Raw genomic sequence first — 16869 nt, 5'->3', positions numbered from 1 at the left:
AAGGTACAGGCTTCAAATTTGGACCACATGCATAGTTTTGTGTTCCGAAATGAAATTTGACATTGATTTTGACCTAGTGACCTACTTTCACATTTCTCAAGCTACAGCCTTCAAATTTGGACCACGTGCATAGTTTTGTGTACCGAAAAAAAACGTTGATCTTGAGATTGACCTAGTGACCTACTTTCACATTTCTGAAGCTACAGGCTTCAAATTTGGACCACATGCATATTTTTGTATTCTGAATTGAAATTTGATATTGAATTTTACCTAGTACCTACTTTCACATTTCTCAAGCTGCAAATTTGAAGCACATGCATAGTTTTGTGTACCGAAATGAACTTTGACCTTGAAATTGATCTTGTGACCTACTTCCACATTTCTCAAGCTACAGCTTTCACATGCATGGACCACATGCACAGTGTTGTGTACTGAAATGAAATTTGACCTTGATTTTGACCTTGAGCTAGTCTTGAAATTTGGAACATTCAAAAATGGCTCAATGGTGGGCGCCAAGATCACTCTGTGATCTCTTGTATTTAATTACTGTAGCAATCAGTAGAGAAATCAGTGTAGTAAGTTATATTTCAATCACATTTTGTTTTTACATTGTATTATGGTTATTTACCTACATTTTTGAAACTATTTGGAAAACAGATTGACTGACTAACTTTGCAGATGAAGTTGTCAAAACACATTTATTTAGGAATAGCCTAAATTGTCCACCTGAAAACTTGTAGTATAGCTGTATATTACCTGTATTTTAAGAATGATTTTCATGAAGTTTTCGTAAGTGAAAAAAGTAGGTCACTAGGTCATGGTGGGTCTTTAAAGACGCGCCACGGAATAACTGTACTCTTTTTGTACTTCCATGATTTGCAGTGACATATATCAGGCCAAGACCATGTATTTAATGTCTTAACATTTTATTGAGTGAATGTAGTAGTCTCCACAGTATTTGATGTATCAAGTTGTGTTTAGACCACACTTCGTTTCTACAGTGTAATATAGTTATTTATTTTTCTTCTAAAATCTATACTGAAAAGAGATTGACAAAATAAGTTTGCAGACGAATTTGTGAAAACACATTAATTCAGGGATGGCCTAAATTTTCAACCTGAAAGTATAGCTATATTATAGCAGAATTATCAAAATGATTTTCACGAAGTTCATGTTGGATGAAAATGAAGACCACAAGGTTGCGGTGAGTCTTTAAATGTGCGATGTCGTCTGGTGTCCAGTTAGTGACGATATGATAGATGTTACATGTACATGATGAACAACCTCGGTACATGCACGACTGCACGTATATCCCATGCATTATCGTGTTACTGATTACACGACTATTATCTATTGATACAGTCATATCTTGCAAAATGTACTTTGTTGATGTTGTTATATATTTACTTTACAGATCAATATGTCGTCTGCTGTCTTGTGATGTTTTTTTTTTCTGTGCCTTGATAAGTCATACTTAACGATAAAAATACTGACATAAAGCGAATTAACATAAGAAAAAATTACAAGTTCTGAACTGCGTCAAACTTGAAATGAAACTATAATTTCGTTTCTATATTAATGACATAGTTTGAGTGGCATAATCATAATCTCTTCTACTTACCGAAAAAATCCACTCCTCATTTTCTGAAACACATCGCTCGAACTCGAGGATAGCATAAAATGCGTGCTCTTAAGACGTAGATGTTGTCTTTTCTAAGAAAACGCGAAGTTATATTTACCATTTTAAATGAGGAAGTAGAGTTTCAATTTTCTTGGAAGTCGAGATTGTTACATCAGAACCATGAATGGTTGATCAGTACTGTATCTGTTAACATCCTTGTTGTGCATTTTATAGAAAGCATCGCAGATTTCAGGTTTTATAAAAAAAAATATAATCGCCTGTAATAAAATAACAGATGAAGAGTAGCTGCAGTGAAAGATCCTTTGGAGGCATAAAACACAACCAAGCAAAATAACAGCAGACTGTTGGAATGACTCTCATATATAGTTGCGGGTGCCCCGCCCTCGCCCCCTACCTCTGGTCCCCCATGCTTCTACGCCAATGCGCTTATAACGCCAGAATGATAGTTGAAAAGATGCATCGATTTAAAATAGTCCTGTATAGACGCATATAGCTTAGCTGTAGTGTTATCAATGTACATACTTATTTCATAATTTAAGTGCTACTTTGGATAAAAAAGTTCACCCTTGAAGGTCACTCGAACATATGCTTGTTGTACTAAACATCATTGCAGATCTATAACAGTTAAATAAATAAACAAAGAAATAAATAAATAGAAAGAAAGAGATATGAGTCCAATGTCGAAAAGATAAAATATGCAAGTGGACAGATTCCAAACCCTTGAAAATTAAATAATTTTGTCGCTCATTGCTTGTTGTAACTTGGCGGTTTGTTTTTACAAAAATCAGGCTAAACTTTGTATTGTTCAGGAATAAACTGCCTGTGTGAATAAAGCGAGACCAAATCAGTTACTAAGACTGGCGGTATATTATTTGCCGTTTCTATACCATATTATTATTTTATATGATGTTGTGTTTTACTTGTTTCAGAATTTGGTAAAGACCATTGGCTTCCCCGTCATGGTTCCGGTTTTAAGGTTGAACAGTTAAAACAGCAGACACCACTAACACCCATTTTACAATCATTCCAAGTTCAACTTCCGGAAAGTATCATCTCACAGCTGAAGATATCTACTGGAAACCGAACAAGTCCTCACACGACGCCATCGAAAGAGCTTTCAGCAATACCATCCGTCTCCGGAATGGCATCCGTTTCCACCACCAAGAAGGCGACTTCATTTACACCATCTGCATCACAGGTCAGGGAGACCGCGACCCCATCCCTTCATGCCCAGACAAAGTTCTCACACCGTGTTAATGTTCCCACCAATAGCCAGCTTGCCGGGCGAGACAGTTCTAACTATATGACGTTTCCAGAAACACCGGATGGTACGGTATACCTTTATAGCTCTCTCAGTATTTAAGCATGCTCAGCAGTTTGTGTTTAGGATTTTAGGTAAAGCAAACGTAATGTGTTTGCCCATTCCCTGTATTTTGTCATACAGTGATATCACTTTTATACATTATACTGTTTTAAAATTGTAACATTTTTCGTTTTCGTTTTTAATTTAAATCATATTTAAAATGTGTTATGAGCTTGTCCAGAGGTCTGCAAAAGTTTATTTAAAAGAGTTGCGGCCAGATCTATCATTCTGTGACATCTTATTTAATTTGTTTTAAGTCTTAAACATTGACAAAAGACTGGGCATTGTAGATAAAATCGCCCACACACACTTTACTACCGGTCCCATATCGCCTCGAGTCTTAATCATTTCATTATCTCTACTTGCCCTAGCTAACCTATAACCGTACTTTGTTTGAGGTTTGCCTTTATTTAATAATAAAGCTCTACCTGTAAAATTGTTGGCATTGCATTTATCAAAGCATTGTCCGTCGTGTTTAGTGTAACATGTATGTAACGAAGCCACTCACAACCGTGATAATGGTGGACCTTTAATCCTCGCATACAAATAGTTTTCTCAACAGGTCACCTTAGTTGGGCATAAAGTTTGTCACTTCTTTCAGGTTCCGAGGTATCTCATGACAGTAACTCGAGCGAATTCATTGAACTGGTAAATATTCTCATAGTTTTTGAAGCCTTAAAAGAAACTGAGAACAGATGTTTTTTGTTTTATTAATACCTCCATTGAATCCTGACATATACGTTAAGGTGTATCACGTTTTGAATTTCCGGCGAATGACAAAAAAAAAAGAATATTCATTTCTTTCCAAAAATCGTTATATTTTGATTCAACCAAATAGTTTCATTTACCCACCAGAAAGGAACAATTTGTATCTCTTAATGTCGAGGTTTGGTACCTTTATTACAGACAATAAACTAAAACAATAGAAATTCTTACGTGACTTCAGTGGGCTCAACAAAGCAGTTTCAAGCGGAATGTAAAGTTCCTACCAAGCGGCTCTATTAAACAGTATTAGTGGATAACCTTCGCAAGCGGCTCTATTAAACTGTATTAGTGCATAGCCTTCACAAGCGGCTCTATTAAACTGTATTAGTGGATAACCTTCGCAAGCGGCTCTATTAAACTGTATTAGTGCATAGCCTTCGCAAGCGGCTCTGTTAAACTGTATTAGTGCATAACCTTCGCAAGCGGCTCTGTTAAACAGTATTAGTGCATAACCTTCGCAAGCGGCTCTGTTCAACAGTATTAGTGCATAACCTTCGCAAGCGGCTCTATTCAACAGTATTAGTGCATAACCTTCGCAAGCGGCTCTATTCAACAGTATTAGTGCATAACCTTCGCAAGCGGCTCTATTAAACAGTATTAGTGCATAACCTTCGCAAGCGGCTCTATTAAACTGTATTAGTGCATAACCTTCGCAAGCGGCTCTATTAAACAGTATAAGTGCATTGCCTTCGCAAGCGGCTCTATTAAACTGCATTAGTGCATAGCCTTCGCAAGCGGCTCTGTTAAACTTCGCAAGCGGCTCTATTAAACTGCATTAGTGCATAACCTTCGCAAGCGGCTCTATTAAACTGCATTAGTGCATAACCTTCGCAAGCGGCTCTATTAAACTGCATTAGTGCATAACCTTCGCAAGCGGCTCTGTTAAACTGCATTAGTGCATTACCTTCGCAAGCGGCTCTGTTAAACTGCGGTAGTGCATTACCTTCGCAAGCGGCTCTTTTAAACTGCGTTAGTGCACAACCTCCTCAAGCGGCTCTATTAAAACAGATTCAAAATAATATAAACGAAGCCAAATAAAAAAATGTGAATTAACATTTATCAAAATATTTTTAATATTTGTCTTAATACCTGTACACAGTATATCATTCGAAGATCAAAACACTTGAGAAAGAAAATCTTACAATATTTTCAGACAATTTACGAAGAAGAAGTTGCGGATACTCCCCACGAATCAACAGCTGATTGCATCGTCCTTACAGATTTAAGCAAGACAACATTTAACACATTTCACAACATTAATGGACTCGAGCAATACGGACCTGGCCACACTGGACTGACAACTACTCCATACATATACAATCCACTCACGCCGCCATGACTCCTTATCTCGTGCAATGTAATCACACGTGCGCAGTATCTGTGCAAGGGAGCAATAATTTTATGTACTTCTGTGTTTTCTAAAATGATCGGAATAAGTAGAATGTGTGTTCTTTAGCTATGTGACTGCCTGGTTTATATTTCACAGAGATTTATATGGAATCTCGTACGGTGGAACAAGTATTGAATATTTTTGTATCAGTTTTTGAGAAAGTTCAATGATTTGACAGTTAGTATATACAAATGTAAATACTATTACAAGAACAGTTAGAAGTGATGACAATTTATGTTGAAACTTCCACAATATATGACAGAATCTCTAGTCACCTTCTCATTTACAATGTAAGCTTAACTACTGTATGCAACTGTATCATTATTGTTTATCTGTGAATATGTAAATAAAAACGATATACATGTACTGGTGTTCAGAATTCACTGACCATGTTTCCGAGTCTAAAAACGATCTGGATGGAACAAACAGAAGCGCATTTTAAACTATGTGCCAAAAAGATAATATTATACACAATGGCTATGCAGATATTGCATTTTCATTACAACAACATTCATGTGCATTTATATAAAGAATATATTAATAATATATGTAAACAACAACGCGCACCAATATTCGGTGATTTGACAGTAAAATGAATTTGTCTCGGTAAGAGACCTCTAATTTAAAAGGAAGATACACCAAGATGATGGTGGTAAAAGATATATTTTGAGTTTCAAGTCCTCTTATATACCGTAGTGCCAAAGTTATGTCCAGAAAACGAAGTTTGTGGAACAATTTAAGTATGAAAGGGGCATAATTTGGTCAAAAATACAAATCAGAGTTATGGGGATTGTTACAAAACATACAGATGATGATGATAAAGATACATTAAAGTTTCAAGTCTTTATCTTATATTGTACTAAAGTTATATCCAGAAAACGAAGATTGCCAAAAAAAAATATTAAGTATGAAGGGGGCCTAATTCTGTCAAAATACGATTAGAGTTATGGGGATTGTAACCAGACATGCAGATGATAATTATAAAGAAATATTTTTAGTTTCAAGTCATTATCTTTAAAAGTACCAAAGATACGTCTATAAACGAAGCTTTCGAAAAAATTTTAACATGAAAATAATTCCAAGTATAACAGTTTGATGACCTTGACCTTGGGTAAAATGGGCCCGGCCACTGCACATACTTTGTATTCTGGACAATGTTCATGTGACGATACACTAAGGTATAGGCAATAGTAACAAAGATATGACAGAAAAACAAAGGTTGCCGAAAAACTTTAACCTTACAAATAACCTAAGTATAACAATTTGGTGACCTTGACCTTGGGTATAATGGGCCTAGCCCCTACACATACTTTGTTTGTATGCTGGACAATGTTTATGTACACTTACAGTAAGATATAAGCAGTAGTAACAAAGATATGACAGACAAACAAAGGTTGCCGAAAAACTTTAATCTTAAAAATAACCTAAGTATACCACCTTGGTGACCTTGACCTTTGGTAAAATAGGCCCAGCCCCTGCACATACTTTGTATGCTGGACAATGTTTATGTGAACTTACAGTAAGATATAACAATAGTAACAAAGATAATGACAGGGAAAAAAAAGGTTGCCGAAAAACTTTAACCTTGAAAATAACCGAAGTATAACACTGTGGTGACCTTGACCTTGGGTATAATGGGCCAAGCCCATGCACATACTTTGTTTGCATGCTGAACAATGTTAACGTGAAGTTACAGTAAGATATAAGCAATATTATCTACCTCTTCTTTTGTTAGACAGAGGCCTATATTTTTCTGAACGACCTTTGAACAAAAGAATTCTCGTGCAGAGGTCCAGCTGTTCTGACCCAGACCTGAGCACGTGAAAAGTCATGAAATAGCATCTATCAAACGCATAAATATGTTTCAATAACCTGCTTTTTATGGTGATTTTTTTTTCATGATTACCTAATAAAATAGTCAGTGGTTTAAATAAACAAATTTTTTCAAGAAAACCATGCATATTTTTTTTTATTGAATGCACTTTACATGTATGCATGATGATTAAGATTAGAAAAATCCTAATTTCCACATAAAGCCATAAAAGATGAGAGGAAAAAATATGTATGTGAAATCAAAATAATAAGTCAAAGTAAAGAATTACCACTCTACCACTGAGGCAGACTAAAAAGTTATACAATTCACCAGTTCCCAACATATTCCACTCAAAACGTTATTTTCAGTCAATTGAATCTTAAGCAACACAGATTTTAGCAAGCATATTGGTATCACCCGCAAAATTGATTTGTGGTGAGGAATTGCAAAGAAATATATCCGGCAAATAGTTAAGGATGCAAAGAATTTATTTAGTCAGGATCAATTTTACAAAAAAAAAAAACAACAAAAAAAAACGAATGTTTCAAGTGTACATAATACATGTATGCTGAGTTGATCCTGACTAATGAAATTATTTTAAATAAAATTTTAATTACTGTAACAGGCTTACCTTTTAGAACAATTTCATATGTTGATAAATATTTATGGAAGATTTGAATTCGTTTTATATTTTAGGCGTGTGTGTGGGGAGTGGGCGTGGGGGGGGGTACAAAACTTCACATGTTTAATAAATGTAATAAATACATTGCATGTTGATAAATATTCATGGAACGTTTAAGTATCAAAAAAAAAAGAAAAAAAGAAAAAGGTTAAGACTGTGGGGTTGGAAGGGGAAGAGGTGTGACCAGGGCGTTGGGGTGACCGAGTGTGGGTACACAGCTTCACATGTTGATAATAAATGTTTATGGAAAAAAATGCAAGAAGTTTAATGAAATTCTACCAATAGGTTATTTGTAATGTACAAATAGTGGATTTTTAAAAAGTTAAAGCGCAATAAGTTAATAAAAATCCGCACAGGATAAGAAGCAGAAATTGCCATATTTATAGTTCCCGATATATAGTTAACACTAGAACCTACTAAGAGGCATAATTCCGGTATTACTTGAGCAGTCCGACTGAAAATTGACGGGTCCCATTTCCCTATAGTGGTGAACATGTATATGAAGTTTTAAATATTCCGAACCACTTCCTAGATATGGATCCGGACGGACGGATTTAAGTGACCTGTCAAATTTTATCAAGTTTCTTCATGGACGCTTTAAGTAAAAGGTTTTTAAAACAGTTTGACAATGCTTTCTGCATAATTTTCCGTCTACAAAAATGAAAGTATGTTTCCTTTTCCGGGGTTTCATATTGTCTAACGATATCGAAGTACTGTTTTGGTATGCTGGCGATAATTATCCTGCATAAATCTTTCAGGTAAAATACCTTCCCGGCCTTACATGTACACTATTTCCACTTCCAACACCTATATAAACTGAAGTACGAGAAAGATTATTACGCCATAACTTCTACGAATAAACGTAATTTTCTAAAAGTAACATAAATTCCTTACATGTATGTGTTCTGTATCAGGAAAATCTTTCTGTCTTCAAGTTCATTATATAGATTTTATGCCTGCGATACAATTTCGCCAGCATCGTAACCGCTGGACATTTTGAGAAGGAAAGACGATATGTAAGTCGGCTATCAACCTTGTACATCGGCCTTTCTCTGTAGGAAAGACCTGCGCACGGGCTTCTCGAAACACCTCGAGCGCTTCGCGCTCTCGGTGTTCACGCTCGAGGTGTTTCGAGAAGCCCGTGCGCAGGTCTTTCCTACAGTGAAAGACCTCGTACTCGGTCGATATCCTTCCTATACGTAACAAAGGAAAACAAAGATTGCCGAAAAATTTTAACCATGAAAGTTCACGCCGACGCCGGGGCGAGTACAATTGCGCTAAAATGTGACAAAATCGAAAATCTACGATGAACAAACTTTTAGACAGGTATCACCTACATGAAATATTGACAACGAACTGTGTATCGTTAATTATTGGTTATACTAAAATGAGATAGTCTGTCCAGTTCGATCGACGTAGTTTTCTATCTGATCAGATATCAAAATAGTTATGTAATGATTGTTGAAAATACAAGTCTATTCATAAAGAGTTGACGGCTCAATGACTACCAAGGACAAAGTGGTTACCGCGCTGTTTCATTGTCTGACTACCCGGGACAAAGTGGTTACCGCGCTGTTTCATTGTCTGACTACCCGGGACAAAGTGGTTACCACGCTGTTTCATTGTCTGACTACCCGGGACAAAGGGGTTACAGCGCTGTTTCATTGTCTGACTACCCGGGACAAAGGGGTTACCGCGCTGTTTCATTGTCACGATAACAATACACGTATTTTTTTCGAATTTCGTCCTCAGTCTTACTTCCACTGTGAATTCATCTTTGACAGAAGTGAAAATAACATTTTGGGTTTAAACACATTTTTTTGGCTCTTTTGCAAGTAAATGAACAAAGATGGACTGAAAACGGAAATTTAACATAAATGTCTCACTTTCGAATCTGATTCTCCTCAGGCAGGGGGCTGGTGGTTCTTGCAAGACCGAGGTCAGTGTAGAAACTTGTAGATGTACGTAAATAAAAATGAGATTTCAGTTTTTCTCGTAAGTTTGTTTCATTTTAATACTGATCACATTTTGTAGGAATCTGCTGACGATACCATTCGTACGCGTAAATTTAAGAAAAAAATGTCATTACACTCTTGCAGAAAACCACAAAACCTGTTCTCCGTTTGAATTTAATTGTTCATGGGATTCCTGTAAAATTTTACCAGCTGCTTTATTTGCCCGCGTCGGTTCTTTAAAATATCCGTAAATGCCGGGAAACCAAACTCCTGAGATCGATGTTTGGGTCGAAAGTGGTCACAATGGCCTAGAACTGGAAAACGATATATATTGCATTTTGAATAATGCCAGAATGACGGAGAGTAATAAACTAATATCATTATGTAAATCCGTTATCCAATTCTTGCTTCGCCTATTCTTGCAACGTCGCTGTCACATTATACCATAAAAGGACTTTAACTAAAGTATGTATATTGAACAGGTGTGGTATGTTGTGGCCATAAAGGAAATTTTCATGTCTATAAAATTTTGTAACCCGCACATCAGGTATAAGCACAATTTATAGCTATATCTGTTGTTATACTTTTATTTTTAAGCCAAGAAGAAGTAAAAGTATGATGCAATATATGTATTTATCAGAATATAGCACACTTATGAATGTCGAAGTAATACAGTCGTATTTTTAGCTCAGGTGAGTTTTTCTGATCGCTTGATGTCCGGCGTCCGTCGTCTGTCTGTCGTCTGTCGTCTGTCAACATTTAGCTTGTGTATGCGATAGAGGCTGTATTTTTCAATTAATCTTCATGAATATTGGTCAGAATAATAACCTTGATGAAATCTAGGCCGAGTTCGAAAATGGGTCATCTCGGGTCAGAAACTAGGTCACTAGGTCAAATCAAAGAAAAACCTTGTGTATGCGATAGAGGCTGTATTTTTCAATTGATCTTCATGAATGTTGGTCAGAATGATTGCCTTGATGAAATCTTGGCCGAGTTCGAAAATGGGTCATCTCGGTTCAAAAACTAGGTCACTAGGTCAAATCAAATAAAAACCTTGTGTATGCGATAGAGGCTGTATTTTTCAATTATTCTTTATGAATATTGGTCAGAATGATAACCTTGATGAAATCTAGGCCGAGTTCGAAAATGGGTCATCTGGGGTCAAAAACTAGGTCACTAGGTCAAATCAAAGAAAAAACTTGTGTATGCGATAGAGGCTGTATTTTTCAATTGATCTTCATGAATATTGATCAGAATGATTGCCTTGATGAAAACTAGGCCGAGTTCGAAAATGGGTCATCTCGGGTCAAAAACTAGGTCACCAGGTCAAATCCAGGAAAAACCTTGTATATGTGATAGAGGCTGTATTTTTCAACTGATCTTCATGAAATTTAGCCAGAATGATTACCTTGATAAAATCTAGGCCGAGTTCGAAAATGGGTCATCTGGGGTCAAAAACTAGGTCACTAGGTCAAATCGAAGAAAAACATTGTGTATGCAATAGAGGATGTAGTTTTCAATTGATCTTCATGAAATTTGGTCAGAGTGATTGCCTTGATGAAATCTATACCGAGTTTGAATGTGGGTTATCTTAGGTCAAAAACTAGGTCACTAGGTCAAATTAAAGAAAAATCTTGTGTATGCGATAGAGACTGTTTTTTCAATTGATTTTTATGAAATTTGGTCAGGATGATTGCCTTAATGAAATCTAGGTCGAATTTGAATATGGGTCATCTTAGGTCAAAAATTAGGTCACTTGGTCGAATCAAAGAAAACACTTGTGTATGTGATAGAGGCTGTATTTTTCAATTGATCTTCATGAATTTTGGTCAGAATGATTGCCTTGATAAAATCTAGGTCGAGTTTGAACATGGGTCATCTAGGGTCAAAAACTAGGTCATATCTAAGAAAATGCTTGTTTTATCGCAAGAGACCAATTTTTTGGTCCAATCTTAATGAAAATTGGTCAGAATATTTGTTTCCATGAAATCACTAGGTCAAACATGTTTTACACTGTTATGGTGTGTTTCTTAGGTGAGCGACCTAGGGCCATCTTGGCCCTCTCGTTTAACAAAGCAACAAAAGATGTAGCTTGACAATACATATGTAGACAGTCAGTTTGACCACAGGGTTCATGATATATCATAAAACAAATACCCGCCTTCTTGTAAAGAAGTAAAATTACTTGGTTGAGAAGGAAAAAAATGATTAAAGCCATTTTTAATAAATCTTCGTTCGATTGTGAAAAAAAGGAAATTTATTAAGGCACCGCCACAGTCACAACTTGGTATCAGTTAATATTTTCAGGCCGAGTATTTTTCTCTTGAAAATTGCACTAAAGCCTTAACAGTTGATCAAATTATCATCAGCATAGCAGCATATGATGACTTATCATGCAGCCACTATGCAAAGTGCCTGATATCACTTGCCTGATATTTTAATTTGATATCAGACCTGTCCGGGTGGGTTTTTGTCCTACATTCGTTCAATTCAAGATAATTTTACATGAAACCAATTTCTAATACTGAATGATAGTTTACAGAAGTAATAAAATGTTGTATGCATCACGCATAAATCCTTTTTATTGGACCTGTAATAAAACGTGTCAATTACCTCTAAAACAACACAGACGTTTATAACACTGATAAGGCTATAATTGCGTTTTGAATGATTACGGGTATTTTCTTTTTGTAATTACAAGGTATAATTATCATGCGATTGTAATCTTTCGCATATTTTTAGCTCACCTGAGCAATGTGAGTTTTTCTGATCGCTCGATGTCCGGCGTCCGTCGTCTGTCTGTCGTCTGTCGTCTGTCTGTCGTCTGTTTGTCTGTCAACATTTAGCTTGTGTATGCGATAGAGGCTGTATTTTTCAACTGATCTTCGTGAAATTTGGTCAGAATGATTATCTTGATGAAATCTAGGCCGAGTTCGAAAATGGGTCATCTGGGGTCAAAAACTAGGTCACTAGGTCAAATCAAAGAAAAACCTTGTGTATGCGATAGAGGCTGTATTTTTCAATTAATCTTCATGAATATTGGTCAGAATGATAACCTTGATGAAATCTAGGCCGAGTTCAAAAATGGGTATTCTTTGGTCAAAAACTAGGTCACTAGGTCAAATCAAAGGAAAACCTTGTGTATGCGATAGAGGCTGTATTTTTCAATTAATCTTCATGAATATTGGTCAGAATGATAACCTTGATGAAATCTAGGCTGGGTTTGAAAATGGGTCAACTCGGGTCATAAACTAGGTCACTAGGTCAAATCGAAGAAAAACCTTGTGTATGCGATAGAGGCTGTATTTTTCAATTCATCTTCATGAATATTGGTCAGAATAATAACCTTGATGAAATCTAGGCCAAGTTTGAAAATGGGTCATCCCGGGTCAAAAACTAGGTCACTAAGTCAAATCAAAGAAAAACCTTGTGTATGCGATAGAGGCTGTATTTTTCAATGATCTTCATGAACATTGGTCAGAATGATTGCCTTGATGAAATCTAGGTCGAGTTCGAAAATGGGTCATCTCGGGTCAAAAACTAGGTCACTAGGTCAAATCAAAGAAAAACCTTGTGTATGCGATAGAGGCTGTATTTTTCAGTTGATCTTCATGACATTTGGTCAGAACGATTGTATTGATCAAATATAGGTCAATTTTGAATATGGGTCATCTAGGGTCAAAAAGTAGGTCACTAGGTTAAATCTAAGAAAAACCTTGTGTATGCGATAGAGGCTGTATTTTTCAATTGATCTTCCTGAAATTAAGTCAGAATGATTGCCTTGATTAAATCTAGGTCGAGTTTGAATGTGGGTTATCTTAGGTCAAAAACTAGGTCACTAGGTCAAATTAAAGAAAAATCTTGTGTATGCGATAGAGACTGTTTTTTTTTCAATTGATTTTTATGAAATTTGGTCAGGATGATTGCCTTAATGAAATCTAGGTCGAATTTGAATATGGGTCATCTGAGGTCAAAAACTAGGTCACTAGGTCAAATTAAACAAAAATCTTATGTATGCGATAGAGGCTGTATTTTTCAATTGATATTCATGAAATTTCCTCAGAATGATTGCCTTGATAAAATCTACGTTGAGTTTGATTATGAGTCATTGAACTCAAAAAGTAGGTCACTAGGTCAAATCAAAGAAAACCCTTCTGTATGCGATAGAGGCTGTATTTTTCAATTAATCTTCATGAAATTTGGTCAGAATGATTGCCTTGATGTAATCTAGGTCAAGTTCGAATATGGGTCATCTGGGTTTACAAACTAGGTCACTAAGTCAAATCAAGGAAAAACCGTGTGTATGCAGTAGAGACTGCATTTTACACTGGATTTCATAAAATTTGGTCAGAATGGTTGGCTTGATGAAATCTAGGTCAAGTTCGAATATGGGTAGTCTGGGGTCAAAAACAAGGTCACTAGGTCAAATCAAAGAAAATACTTATACTCAAGATTTTTTTGCTCCAATTTTAATAATTAGTCAGAAAATTTTTTTCCATGAAATCATTAGGTCAAACATGTTTACACTGTTATGGTGTGTTTTATGGTGTGTTTCTCAGGTGAGCGACCTAGGGCCATCTTGGCCCTCTTGTTTATTTTGCAAACAGTTTTCATATATTGGTGGAATATGTGTAGTTGTATTAAAATGAATAATGTCTGCTTGAATACGGCAAAATACCTGTACCACGCTGATTGCCACTGTCTTTTCTTTTTTTTTTTAAATTTTACAAACATACCATAATTTTCGATTCATTAAACTTCCTATTTTGCCAATATGTTTTACTGAATTGATATACGTATGATGTTCAACCATTCCAGAATAAAAAATTCAAAACCTACACCTGTGTAATTATAAATTGTAAACAGCTGTTTAAAAAAAACAAAAAAAAAAAAAACAAAAAAACTTACGTATGTATTTTTGTGACATAAGAATGGATGTGGTAGTGGCAGCAGGTATAATACATATCAATCAGACAATTTTCAAATGTCAATTCTAAAATATATTCGTCAAGTTTATTTGTATTTTGTGACTTGACAGAATTGTGTTATGGCCGTAAAAGTTATAAAATCTTATAAAACATAGTTCGATATTTTTTTTGCGGGGTGGGGGGGGGGGGGGAAGGGGGCGGGGCGGTGGTACTTAGGTCTTTTACACATATTATACTTAAAGACAGCGTTATTTAAAACAAATGTAAAATCAGATCATATTTCTTAAATATATATGTCAGATTTTATTTTTCAACGACAGCGAATTTTATAGATGGGAGACGCCGTAAAAATATCAATGCTAGTGCTATATAAATATAAAAGGAAATGTCTAGGGGTACGAACCTCCTTTTTTCTAGAGATTAAGGGTCATTTGCATTTCAGATTTGGTTGAAAATGAAAAAAAAAAAAAGACTTCATCGATATTGGCCTTTAACTTGAATCTAAATGGTTTACAGATAGCAAAATTACATATTAAACATTCTTTTGATAAAAATGACTTGTTTTATTTCTAATGAAAAATCCCTTTTCCATAGTTTGTAACTCCAGTGACATTTCAATTAAGCTTGTTTAATTATCTTATGAAAAACCTTCTCTTTTATTACACTTGATATTGAAATAAACATCCAGGTGACAATACCCGGAGGCAATAGATATCGACATCGCAATACCGGTCACCTGTTACCAATACCATATAGCTGTTGTCTCCCCTGATATCGATTTTTCTGCAATATCGGTCATGAGGTCAATTCTTCCTCATGATTAAGCTCCTCCCATACTGATACTGACGGGCTAGCTTTTACATCAGTTTCCTTCCAGATTGAAGTCTGTTTCTCTGTTTATAGTACAAATGTTTGAGTCTCGTTTAGACCGAAAGTTTACCCCAAAATATTGAAATATTACATGCACTCCAACTCCATATAACACATATTACAAAGAAAAAAATCAGTTTTTTTTCGAAGTACAATATGTATACTACAAACTAGGTATCCCAGTACACATGTCTATAATATCACCTGATTAAGGGGACGCATACTTTGAAATTAGAAAAAAGTGGGTGGGGTATTATAAAATTTACCTGCAAAAAAGTACAAGGTTTTGGTAAATGAAATGAATACTGTTTCAACTGTTATAAGTACACAAAGGATTGCTCACTAAAATAAAAATGAGAAAAACTGAAACAAGAAAGTTATTGTTGAATTACATAAGACTTCTTGTGTACATTCAAAGTCAACAATTAAGACTTTTTGGTGCGAAAATAATAGTGCTTCACTTTGTCCAAACATTTATCAATGTCCTACAGATTCTAATTTAAAGAAAGAATGTGAAATAAGTTCACTGTCTTGCTTTTCATTTCGCATATGTGAGCTAAAACACATTATTTAGTTTGTTTACAAAGTAGTGCATAAGAAAAGATACGGTGGTCAAGGAATGCCACATTCCAAAACTAAAAGAGTATATTCCTTAAGGGGACGCATACTTTGAAATTAGAAAAAAGTGGGTGGGGTATGATAAAATTTACCTGCAAAAAAGTACAAGGTTTTGGTACATGAAATGGATACTGTTTCAACTATTATAAGTACACAAATGATTGCTCACTAAAATAAAAATGAGAAAACTGAAAGAAGAAAGTTAATGTTGAATTACATAAGACTAATTGTGTACATTCAAAGTCAACAATTAAGACTTTTTGGTGCGAAAATAATAGTGCTTCACCTTGTCCAAACATTTATCAATGTCCTACAGATTCTAATTTAAAGAAAGAATGTGAAATAAGTTCACTGTCTTGCTTTTCATTTCGCATATGTGAGCTAAAACACATTATTTAGTTTGTTTACAAAGTAGTGCATAAGAAAAGATACGGTGGTCAAGGAATGCCACATTCCAAAACTAAAAGAGTATATTCCCCTTAACACATTAAACATTTATCGTTACAGAAGTCTAGTGGCTTACAATAAGGGCCTAGAAATGTTGCCATTATTAATTTTTAACTTGGTATTCATGAACTACAATGCACTTAAATATCAAAACACATTCAACAAACTTTTGAAAATGTATTGTCTTAAAAATCCCTAAAATAAGGTATGAAATTTGGTTGAGAGGTCGAATCAATGTGTATATGTGCAAAAGTAACATTTTAATCTTGTTCACAAAAGTTACTAATACACAGCAGGCATGTCAATGATCAAAACTGGACGAATATACAGTTATCCTCACTTTAATGTCATTTATAATTTGTCCTTGAATTCTCCACCATACTTTTCATAACTCTG

The 16869-nt window shown here is 35.3% G+C and overlaps 1 protein-coding gene and 1 long non-coding RNA gene across 11 annotated transcripts in view; one reads left to right on the top strand and one right to left on the bottom strand.

Annotated features, from left to right (window-relative positions):
• Positions 1-1756, bottom strand: part of LOC123564153 (uncharacterized) — a 37560-nt gene extending 35804 nt beyond the window's left edge. Inside the window, exon 1 of the long non-coding RNA XR_006688952.2 lies at positions 1622-1756. This is a non-coding gene — a long non-coding RNA (uncharacterized LOC123564153). The remainder of the gene's footprint in view (positions 1-1621) is intronic.
• LOC123564151 (interferon regulatory factor 2-like) overlaps positions 1-5526 on the top strand; it is a 38906-nt gene extending 33380 nt beyond the window's left edge. For 9 of the 10 annotated variants that reach the window (XM_045357511.2, XM_045357510.2, XM_045357508.2 and 6 more), the window contains 3 exons: positions 2572-2970; positions 3607-3653; positions 4924-5526. In XM_045357511.2, coding sequence (XP_045213446.2) covers positions 2572-2970; positions 3607-3653; positions 4924-5109 — 632 coding nt within the window. In that variant the 3' untranslated portion in view covers positions 5110-5526. The remainder of the gene's footprint in view (positions 1-2571; positions 2971-3606; positions 3654-4923) is intronic. The other variant, XM_045357517.2, reaches the window with a different exon arrangement.
• The last annotated feature ends 11343 nt before the right edge of the window (positions 5527-16869 follow it).

The sequence above is a fragment of the Mercenaria mercenaria genome, chromosome 2, assembly GCF_021730395.1.
Source record: "Mercenaria mercenaria strain notata chromosome 2, MADL_Memer_1, whole genome shotgun sequence".
Taxonomy (NCBI): Eukaryota; Metazoa; Mollusca; class Bivalvia; order Venerida; family Veneridae; genus Mercenaria; species Mercenaria mercenaria.
The sequence above is the reverse complement of the archived record's forward strand: the minus strand, read 5'-3'. Positions and strand labels throughout refer to the sequence as shown.